This window comes from Centruroides vittatus, unplaced genomic scaffold (assembly GCF_030686945.1).
Source record: "Centruroides vittatus isolate TY-2023 unplaced genomic scaffold, ASM3068694v2 contig_417, whole genome shotgun sequence".
Classification (NCBI taxonomy): domain Eukaryota; kingdom Metazoa; phylum Arthropoda; class Arachnida; order Scorpiones; family Buthidae; genus Centruroides; species Centruroides vittatus.
Genome location: NW_027122227.1, coordinates 2353072 through 2365106, shown reverse-complemented (window position 1 = coordinate 2365106; position 12035 = coordinate 2353072). Strand labels below are relative to the sequence as shown.

The 12035-nt window shown below is 29.7% G+C and overlaps 2 protein-coding genes across 2 annotated transcripts in view; both read left to right on the top strand.

Annotated features, from left to right (window-relative positions):
• The window catches only part of LOC136976684 (histone H4), a 186223-nt gene that overhangs the window by 125230 nt on the left and 48958 nt on the right, over positions 1–12035 (top strand). The window lies entirely within an intron of this gene.
• PEK (pancreatic eIF-2alpha kinase) overlaps positions 4548–12035 on the top strand; it is a 45072-nt gene continuing 37584 nt past the window's right edge. The window contains exon 1 of the mRNA XM_067272024.1: positions 4548–4830. Within this exon, the coding sequence (XP_067128125.1) occupies positions 4685–4830 (146 nt within the window). The 5' untranslated portion in view covers positions 4548–4684. The remainder of the gene's footprint in view (positions 4831–12035) is intronic.

Here is a 12035-nt window from a genome sequence, read left to right as displayed (position 1 = left end):
ATTGTAATTTTAAGATGTAAATCTCTCCCTGCAAACAATTGTCAATTTTTGAAAGAGATTCTTTAATTTGTAATTAATATGTAAAGATAACTGAATATATAAACAAAAAATTATAAAAATGATTTAAACAGATTAAAATTCACAATGTTTTCTCATTTTGACTCCAAAGAAATTCCTTAAACTTATAATTTTATCAATCTGTGTAAAAGATGACCAGTCCAAAACTTAACTTACAAGGGGACCTTACGGTCTCGGAAATTCAGTTCGGGATGAGACTTCGCAGGTTAGTAGTATACCTCAAGGGTGTCCACCCAGAAAATTTTAAAGCGCACTAGCCAGAAGATTCCAAAAAAAAGGGCTCTAAAGTTTTAAGCGCATCTCATATATCGACCGATTCTACATCAAGGCAACGTAGCGAAATGGCTGAGTCTGTAGCGAACTTTCTTGCCATGCGGGTGAGCTGGGTTCAATCCTACTGCTGCCTATTTTTTTGTTATTGTTTTAAAAATTATAACTTTTAAATAAAGTTAATGACCTAAAAATATTATTAATTAAATCATAAATAATTCTACTTTATTTATGAAATGACTTACAGCTAATTAAAATGTGAAATAACTTTTTAAAAATAAAATATCTTTAAAGTTTCAAATGCATTTTTAATGGCGGTAAATTAAAACTTTAATTACCACTATAACAAATTTTCGGGTAGGGTTTTATTTATATAAGAATTTTTACAATATCGTCTTTATTTGTCAATTTTTTATTTTACATACAATCACCAGAATGATAATCATGATAAAAACATTGAAAAAAACTATTTTGACATCTTGCACAATTTATGAAGGACGATTGTTTACACAAACAACCTTTTTTTAAAAGATCTATTGGCAAACATACTTCGTTTACATTCATAAAAATTTCTCTTTCATCAGAAAGCCTGGAAGCCTACCAGGCTTACTGGATCATTTCATTAAAAATTGGCGATGACAGTTGATGATGCACCATTGATTGTATTTTTATAGTCTTCATGGGAATTTTTCTCTATTATTTTCAATCAGATATGCGCAATTTTGTATGCGTTTTATTAGATTTTTTACCTGTCTATAAAAATATACGTCGCAAGGTTGAACAAGTGGAGTACATTTTGGTGGAATCACTTTAATTGTATAAATCGGTGATTTTTCGTCATCCTGAAAGATTTCGTCATGTAATTCAGGCTTTGTTTGTCCATCCCAAGAGTCAACAATAGAAACTGTTCTTTTTCCACATAAGACTTTATATTGACTTTCTCAACCATTGTTTAAAGTCCTGTCGTTAGTTTCCCAGATTTCGAAGAAATTTCGACATTTTTATATTTTTGTGCATATTCATTTACTGTTTTTTGAAATCGGGGGACCAAAGTTACCGGTTGCTTCTTGTAAACAAACAAGTATGTTTTCCAATAGATCTTTTAAAAAAAGGTTTTGTGTAAACAATCGTCCTTCATAAATTGTGCAAGATGTCAAAATAGTTTTTGTTTTCAATGTTTTTATGATGATTATCATTCTGGTGATTGTATGTAAAATAAAAAATTGACAAATAAAGACGATATTGTAAAAATTCTTATATAAATAAAACCCTACCCGAAAATTTGTTATAGTGGTAATTAAAGTTTTAATTTACCGCCATTAAAAATGCATTTGAAACTTTGTAAGATATTTTAAAAATAAAAATTTTATTTCACATTTTAATTCGCTGTAACAGTCATTTCATAAATAAAGTAGAATTATTTATGATTTAATTAATAATATTTTTAGGTCATTAACTTTTAAATAAAGTTATAATTTTTAAAACAAAAAAAAAAAAATAGGCAGCGGTAGGATTGAACCCAGCTCACCCGCGTGACAGACTCAGCCATTTCGCTACGTTGCCATGGTGTAAAATCGATCGGTATATGAGCTGCGCTTAAAACTTTAGAGCCTTTATTTATTTATTTTTTTTTTTTTTTTTGGAATCTTCTGGCTAGTGCGCTTTAAAATTTTCTGGGTGGACACCCTTGAGGTATACTACTAACCTGCGAAGTCTCATCCCGAACTGAATTTCCGAGACCGTAAGGTCCCCTTGTTAGATACTGATCTGAGTTATTGAATTATTTAAGTTTTTAAACTCTTCTATTATCAATTAAGTACAAAACAGTTTTTTTCATTGTAGATAGATTTCTATGTTCAGGAATAAAAAAAAAATTGTCTTCAATGTTCTATTGAAAACATAGATACCACTTATAATAGTACATGATATCAGTCGTCTGATGTCAGAACCAAATGTCCCAAAACGTGCAAATTAAATCAGTGATCCTCATTTATTCACTCCGTGAACCAAGTAAACCGTCACAGTTGAACAGAAGACCACTTATGCTCTATCCACTTCTTATCCTGTAAATCAGTGTTTCCCAACCTTTTTTGTGCTATGCCCTACCTAAGCCTTTCTAAAATTCTTATGCCTCCCTAGCATATATACGTAATTGCCACACTGTTTTGTCGTAACCACGATAAAACCCGATCCTTTCATCAAAGTCTCTTGCACTTTCCAGTCGTTGCCAAACGCGACCTGGAACACCACAACTCTTGTCTGTCCGCCTCAAGGTCTGGGCAAAGAATGTCCTTTCTCTTTCACCGGCATCAGGGCTTTGTTCTCAGTGGTTCCCAGAATTGTTAATCCCACCCCAAGGGAAAAGGGTTATAAAGGAAAGTTCTAGAAGGAAAGGGAAACAAAGAAAACTAAAACTAACTTAAATCAATATTTGCAATAAATATAGCGTACAGCGGCTATACGGTTAACTTAAACTCTGGACGAGTCCATTTTCGAATTGCCCCCTGTGGGGCGTGGGCCCCACGTTGGGAAACACTGCTGTAAATATTACCTAAGATGTGTGCCATAATGTTTTGCATTTGCTGATTTATTTACTTTAAATTCTTTCATTTTAAAGTAAATAACGCGAGAAGTAATACCAACTTGCTACCATATTCTTTACAATATTAAGTCGAACTTTAATCATAATGAAAATCCAGTTTTCAAATTAAATATATTTTAGAAACAGATTTATCTTTTTAAACGTGGTTTTCTACACATCAAAAATGACGTGTTTTATTCTCATCTGGAACGTTCTCTCGGGATTCTTGATCCTGAGAGAACGTTTAGGCTACGTATGTTTGAAAAATTTCAAACAGTTACAATACAAATGTACAGCACGGGTTTAAGTTGTTAATGATTTATTTGTAGAAATTTTGTGACTCCGCATAACGCGCATGTAAAACGTTAATTAATACTTCCTCACATTTCAGGATTAAATACTGTAGCCCAGGGATGGGCAACCGTTTTCTATGTAAGGGCCGCATTTTAAGACTTTTGAACTGATGCGGGCCGCATACAAGAGAAAGAGGAAAAAAAAATGTTGGTAAATCAGAATTATTTATTCATATATAATTATAAATTAGATTAGGTATACTTAATTTAGCTTCTGGAACTGATGTAAACGTAATATATTGGAAATATTTGGTTAAATATTCGTCACTGCTAGTTTTAAATTAGTTTCCATATGTCTGTTAGCCGGTTTCTTGTTTTAATTTTTACTAAATTCATTGCGGGAAAAAGTATTCACATACATAAGTTGTAAAAATAACGTTTGAATTTTTGCTACATACTTCCTTAAGCTGGGAAATTGATATATTTATTCACATTTTATGCGTCGCGGGCCGCAAAATATATGAATGCGGGCCGCATGCGGCCCGGGGGCCGCAGGTTGCCCATCCCTGCTGTAGCCTATATTGAAACCTGATTATTTGAGAAAATACTATGTACTGTACGTGAAAAAATGGAGATCCGGCTAAAAATACTGTAAAGGACATGTCTAAACTCGTTTATACAATGCGTATAAAAAACATTTGTCTAAATACTTTAACAAATCTGAATACAAAAGAGAATAAACTTCACCCTTTATATAAATACATTTAGTATTTGTATTGTAATACAAGCAAATTTTGGATTATATTTATATGCTTTTAATATCAGCAAACAGCTTTCGTGTATAATTAATTGCGCCATCGAAACATTTTTTAAAACCCTACAGTATTAAAAAAATTATTTTTCTTTATACGTAACATATTTATACAAAATAATATATTTCCTGAAAATCGGTTGAACCAGTTCTGAACGAATGAGTAACTTTGTATAAAAATACACATATAATTGTGACGTTAACAATGCAAATTTTTTCATATACACTGTATACCACTAACACACACAAAAAAAATATTTTATATTTGTAAATGCTTTAAACGGTAAATTGCCGTCTATAAATTTGATACAGAATTATTGGAATATAAAAAAATCATATTCTAATAATTAAAATTATAAGAGAAACGGGGTTTCGAAACCTGTTTCTCGTGTTCGTTTAAAACACGCCACATGACGTCATTGTAACGCCAACAGATACAAAATACAATAAACTAAAGAAGTTAGACACGTCATCTTTCCGACATTTCGACCAATAGGAACGTTCGATAACTTGGATGCCATTTCACGTGACGGCATGCTTTAAGAAATCGACATTTGTTTGGTATTGACGATCGCGGTTGGATGTGCGTGCGCGTGTTGTTAGCATAATTACTTTGCTAACATGAAGACTTAAAATATGTTATAACACCTCATGGAGAAGTTTCTGTATTTTAGTTTTGTGTATTTATTATTGTTGACACCATTTAGTTTCGTTAATTGTCAAAACGAGCGCAATGAATTACCGAACTGTAACATAGGAACGTCGGAAGTGTCTATAGGTGAAAGCAAAAACAGAAGGTGAGCAATTTATAATTTCTTTTTCTAGCGAGATTTTAATGTATGCATCGAACACATACGTTAAAACCAATTTTGTATCTTAAGAGGTGTTTATTCATTTAGTAGTTTTGGTTTTGATTTTATATATTTTTAATGTTGTTTGAATGATGTTATATATATATATAATGCAATTAACGTAAAATGATTAGATAAACTGAATGTAATATGGTATCATTTTCAAATGCGTACTAAGGATGACATGATTTTATGATGCTTACAATGTAATCGTTACTGAAAAATTGTTTTAGATATTCTTGCAATTATGGATTTGTGTAAACCTACAAAACTTACTCATCCAAAATTTTGTTTTTAACATTTTGAATAACCTAAAAATTTATATGCAAAATATTTAAATAATATAATTTCCTAAAAAGAAAAAGAAAAAAAAAGTTTATTTTTCATTTTTGCATCTTCAATTACATTTCATAAATACAGTCGGTTTTCAATAAGATAAGCTCGTTTGTTCCAAACAAAGGTTTGTCTTATTAAAAATACACTGTATGGAGGAATAACAGAAATTTATTTGAAGTAATTGGTAATTACGGTTCGACACTTTCCGACGAGTTCTAAATTAGATTTGCAATTTCGTCCAATTTATCAAAATGTCTTGGGGAATATCGGTTTTATTATATATGTAATAACATAGAAAGTATAAAAGTTGATTTGCGGGGTATGACTATCGCCTACATTTTGTTGCATTCAAAAACACAATCTGGACTGTCAACAAATCAACAAACAAATGTTGTTGACAGTCCAGATGTTTACAAAATTCACTGGAATATGACTTAGGAGTCGTTCTGAACATGCTCGAGAGCATTTGTTTCTCTAACGAGTGGTAAGAATGCAATCTAACACTGGTTCTTATCTTATCATTAATTGGTTCGATGATGTGACGATGGGCAAAAATCTGAGAGATTAAAGTTTCTTCAATAATGTTGCCGAGAAGTCACAAATTGATTCAAATGATGCAAATCCACGCCTGTTGTTGTTTCGAGCAACAAAATGTTAGCGGTCGGCTTTAATGGATTTAATTGCATCTGAGCCGGTAACTAACAGAATGAACATTCTAATTCAGTAAGTTTATTGTCACTATTCTTATTGCCATATTTTTCAACAAGATCTTTGGTCGTTAAATTTTTTATAGAGAGATAAATCATAATCGGCATTAATATGGTCATTTATCCATCAAAGTGATTTTGAAAAGTTCCAATTGCTTTTCACGTCAGATGGTTTAATTTTCTTCTAATAAATTTAAAATTTCATGTATTAATGAATAATCCTGCATATCATCAAAAATAATAAACATATATATGTATATCAAAGAGCCTTAATTGAATTTCTATGAGATTTAGTTCAAAATAAAACTTATAAACTAATGCTTCTGATCTACAAATGGAGATCATCTTCGGGTCTGTGTATTCAATGATGAAATGATTGAATAGAACAATGATGTGTTTTGAAAAATTAAATGAAATAATTCTTGTATATATAAAAATAAAAGTAAATATAAAAGTAATTAGCAGTACCAAAAAAAAGAACACTCAAAAATTATATAAATACAAACAAGAACATTCCATTATAATGTCCCTATGTCACAGTTGGTCACGTGATCATATAGGGATTTTCAGGGACAAAAAACAATTACCGTAATTGTTTTTCATCATTAAAATTAATGCAATTGCCCTTTTTGTCAGATTTAACTATTTCCAATGCTTCAAGTATCCTGATGGGGTTGGAATGTTTGATCTCTTGATATTGGAAGCCTTGTGGAGGATGTGCACAAATTAAATTTTGCTGGAATTCAATTAAGGCTCTTTGATAGATGTGTTTATTGTTGGATTATTCCAGTCTCCAAATTGGTGTTGGAACTCTATCATCAAAAAGCCTTGATTTTTATTTGAGCAATTTACAGTAATTTCTTGTTTAATTGTGATGTGTAGATGAATTTCATTCAAAGTTTGAACATTTTTATAAAGCTATAATGTCAAATTTAGAAATGTTTATCTTATTGAAACACTATATCATTTATTCTGTTTGTTCTGCAAGAACAGTTTACTTTATTAAATATTTTTAACATTAAATGTTTAACAAATGTCAAATGTTCTTGAATGTAGTCCATATTGCATATTTTATCTTATCAAGAACTGACTGTGTGTAATTTATTATATAGAAGTTTTGTTTGTGAAATTGACACAAATATGGAGTTTGTGAGTATAGATGAGAATTTTGAGAATGGAAGTTATATGACACTGGCTATAATCAATTTTCTGACATGCATGGTTCCAAAACTTTGTCAAATTAAGTTTTGTTGACTAAATAAACACCACCTTTAACCATTCAGCAAATTATTTAATAAATAAAAACATTTTTAACAGTTTTTATTTATTAAATAATTTTCTGGATGGTTAAAGGTGGTGTTTATTTAGTTATTCTAATTCCAGGGACTTTAGTAGTAGTAACTTTTGTTGGCCAATCAAGACCATGTAATAACAACAACCGCTAATTATATTCGTTCCAAATTTCTAAAGTGCTGTAGACTGTTAATACTAAATTAAGTTTCAGTAGTCATCTATATTAAGTGTCAGACTGAGTATTCACTGACAACTGCATCTTCTTAGAACCCATAACTAAGGTTAAGTGTAAGAAATATGAGCTAAAAATCCCACAGGAAGAGGGATTATCAATAACTGCAATGTAGACAATCCAAATAAACACATGCTACATAAAGTGCTATCTGTTGTTATTCTGGAAACAAGTGCAATGATTGAGAGAAATTTAAATTTTCTCTTATAATTCTGTTCAGGTTAAAAGTTTTCATCGGATGGTAGAAAATGGTGGTAAAGTTGTATATGATTTTTGAAAGTTTTAATCTTTGGTAAGCTATGTCAGGTTTTATATTACAAGTGTCTACTAGGAGTCAATGTTTTTAAATTTTTATGATTTTGGTAAAATAAAGTCAGTCTTATTGTTCATCTATAAAAAATTTTTTAAATCTTTATTTTCTGAATGAAGGTATTTTATTGCCTTCATTAATTAAAACAATTAATTCAAAAAATATGATATTAATACTATATGTATATAGCTCTTCAATATTTTCATTTTTTCAAACATAATTATCATTATATACACCCATATTTCATATACCGTAATTTTTATATATTCGTAGATAAAGCATAATAATAATAGTATTTTCAATATCTTATCATATATCTTAAACTTCTACTACTATTTCTATTTTGTATTATTGGGGGAAAAAAATTATATAATTAATTAATAAAAGAAAATTAAAAAATATTCATAGGATATTCTTATATAGCAATTCCTCACTTAACATCATCAATGGGTTCTGTAAATTGCAATGTTAGGTAAAACAATATATTAATATAATGAAATAAATTTTACCATAGGCTAATTAATATAAACAAGATATGATTTTGTTAATATCATTCCACTTAACATTATTTTCTACCTCAACCGATTTTATTGTTTAAAAGTAATATATCAAGAGTAACAGAGGTGACTCCCCATCAAGTAAAAAAAGATATTGACTGACTATATCTGACTAATCCTGATCCTGTACTGACTGACTGACTAATCCTGATCCTGTATATATATATACAGGAATCAGGATTGTGAATTTTTGGGGGTTGCTTTCTCCACCTCAAATACCTGAAGTAATTCTGAATATCTCACTTGATAGTTGTTTGTTATAATTGTTTTCTTGGGTAGTGTGCAAAATTTCAAGATTATCTATAAAGCAGTTGCCAAAATATAAGCAATTGAAAAAAAGCTCTTATTTTCTTTATACAGGTATCCCTCCTACTACACCATTTTGGAAATCCTCCTCCGTATAAAATTTCACAATTTTTAAGTGTAAACTTCGTTATTCAATTTTTTTTTTTTTTTTAAATTTAAGTAAGCAGGCATGTCGTCTCAAATTTGTCCACAGACTTTAGAATGTTGAAATTTTCAATTTGTTTTGTTTCTTTCATCAGGTTTATTTTAATGAAAATTGATAGTAGAATTTATTTCTTTCTTGTCCTAGCTTTCCTATCAACCAAGTGTCGTTGTCATTACTTTTAGACTTTAGTCCTTAAAACTGTTGTCGTGTTTTGTTTTTATAGATTAATCTTCCTATTTAGTAAAGTTTATTTAAAGTTTATGTGAATTAAAACTTTTTATAATGATTTTTCTGAATGTTTGGTCACCAAGCATTGACAGAATTGTACATCATCGTCTTATGTCTTGATGTAATAATATAATTATTAATCAAAAGATAAGCTTGGCACTTTGAAGCAATACCCATGCAATCTTGACCAAAGAAAAATGCCTAAAAAAACATTTGACTGTCATCTAAGTGTCATAAGTTTTTACTTGGCACAATTTTTTTACATCTTAAATATTTTAGTTTGGATTCAATAACAGCAATTATAATTATTACAAATGTACTTATAATTAAGCGTTCATTTGTTGTGAAACCGTGTTGTACTAGATTTTCTTTAGAAGTGTTGAACACGATCGTGTCATTAACAAATCACATGGCTTCTTTTCCGATAAAGGTGGAAAAGAAGCCATGTGATTGGTTAATAACACGATCTCGTATTCAACACTTCTAAATTATAATTAAGAGTAAAATAATTATGCAAGGACTTACTTTATGCAGTTTTATCTAAAGGATATCTCATTGACTCACTGGATAAAAGCATTTGAAGGTGATTTAGATTAGTGACTTGATATTAAATGTTCCCAATAAATTTAGTTAATATCATCATGTCACAGTTTTTCACTTTATCATTATATGTAATTTTTTTTTATAATTACTCAAATTAGCACTTTGCTCAAAAGCCTTAAATTGTATTCCAGCAGGGTTTAATTAAAAAGAAAAAAGTTTTTTCGACTAACGTTTTTGAATTAAACCTTACTGGAACACAATTTAAGGCTTTTGACTGAGTATTTATTATAACATTTTAGTCTACTAAGTGGTATTTTAACTCTTAATTACTCAAATTAAACATTTGACCTGTGATTTTGATTTAATAAATTTGGCAAAGTTTTAGAAGAAGGTTTGCCGTTGCTGGCCTATGCAGTACCTAGAATTGTAATTATATAAAAAGTAATCAAGTTTTAAATAATAGAAATAATTTTTATTATAGGCATACTTAGTTCACTTAAGCTTTCTTTCAAATACAGAAGGAAGAAATTTAGTAAAATATAATAAAGTAGGCGTGGTCAACAAGTCAACTTCTGAGTCATTTTTAGTTAATTGGGGATAATATGGCCTGTTTAAAAGACATGCAAAAAAAATTTATAATTTTCATAAGAATATAAATTCCATATTTCTACCCATAAAATCTTTTAACTAATGCTGTGGGTTATTATCGTTATGCTGTAACATCACATTTTTATTCTTTGATATCATCAGTACTTTTGACTCACAAAAGTCAATCACATCTCACTATAACAAGGATTTCCACCTTTTTTCATTTACTGACTCATTTAAAAAAACTTGTTTTCATCAACCTCCTCAATATTATATATATAATGTCAGATATTTTTCAGCCAGAATATGCTGTGTGCCAGTACAGTGCAGATAGCATAATTAATAGCCAGTATGTAGCACCAACAGTTACTCAGTAAAAAAAAAATAAAACTAGTATATGTTGAGTCAGTATGTATGTACCAGCAGTAATTATTTACAAAAAGAGCTCTACAAATGGGCTGTTGCACATATATAATATTATAAAGTTTTATCAACCATCTTTCAAACTTTCATTGATTCCTTTGGAGTCAATACCAACCTTGTTGGGAAGCCTGAAATTAGCATATCATTTTGGAATAAATTTTAAAATTTAATGAAATTGAAAAAAATGGTTTATTTTACAGTATTTTAATGTCTATTAATATCAAGAGAGGAAAAACTTTTCCAGTTTTGGCTATAGACAACAAAATTCATTGAGTTTGCTCTAGCACGGTGGTGTGCCGTGACATTTGATGATAGGGAAGCTGTGTTTCTGTAAGAAGCCGACTTACAGGGGCAACCAATTAATTGCGCGTCAGGGCCCGTTCATATTCGTTTGTTCAATAAGCCAGTAAAAACCGTATACTTCTTTAAATGTATTTTTAATAGATTATCTGACGTACTTAATAAATAACAGAGGTAATTATATTGAACTTTCTTATTAGATTCAATAAATTCCCTATGCCCTCTAAATGCCAATTCTTGCTTTGAGAAAAAACATATAACATATATTAATTTAGATATATCTATTAATCGTAATTATCTTGTTATAATTTTCAATATTTATTTTATATTGTCTACCAATGTTAAATTCTATTCTATTTTGATTTCCAAATTGCTTCAATTTTACAAAAGAATAGTCATTCGTCATAAATTTTATCATCAAAATGTCAAAATTTTTTTGTTGATGTATTTATATTTAATTTAGGCATTGGTCTTTCTCTTTTAATAATGTTTTCTTTTTCATTATATGGTCTTGAGTCAAAACTTTTTTAAAATAAATTTTTGAATCACTAGCCATGATATAAGGGCTAAATTTAAAATTATAAAAAAAACTTACTTGGTTAAACAAAATGTGTGATGAATATACATACCTAGTACAAAAAATTCTTCAATTGTATGAATATACTTTTAAAGAAACGTATAATTAAATATAACTTTGTGAAGAAACATACATAAAAATAACAAAATATTCTTTACTTTAAATCTTAAAACAATCCACTTAGTGAAATAGCTCCCTACGAGTGGCTAATGAATGGAATCAGAGAGATCCTGGTAGGTGTGCAGCGCATGCATGCACGCAGGCTGCCAAATCCCGAGGGTGCCGATACCGGTCAATGTCAAATGCCTCTTTTGTCGCATCACTAGTATATCTCAAAGGACGCCACAGGGCTATTGTAAATTTTAAACGTTTCTTACCATAGATGTAAATATGTTAAACTTAATAGTCATTTGTTTTCTAACTACTGTAATTCGTTTTAGTACCAGGTGTACACAGAAATCGGTTCCCCACTGTACTGAGCTAGTAATTTGTGCAGTTAAGCTTTTGTTTAAGTAAATTCTGGCTCCTTCAGCAGGGTTTTATTTATGTCCCCATTCCCTAATCTCTTTAATTATTTAACTACTTTTTAGTAGAAATAAGTCGAAA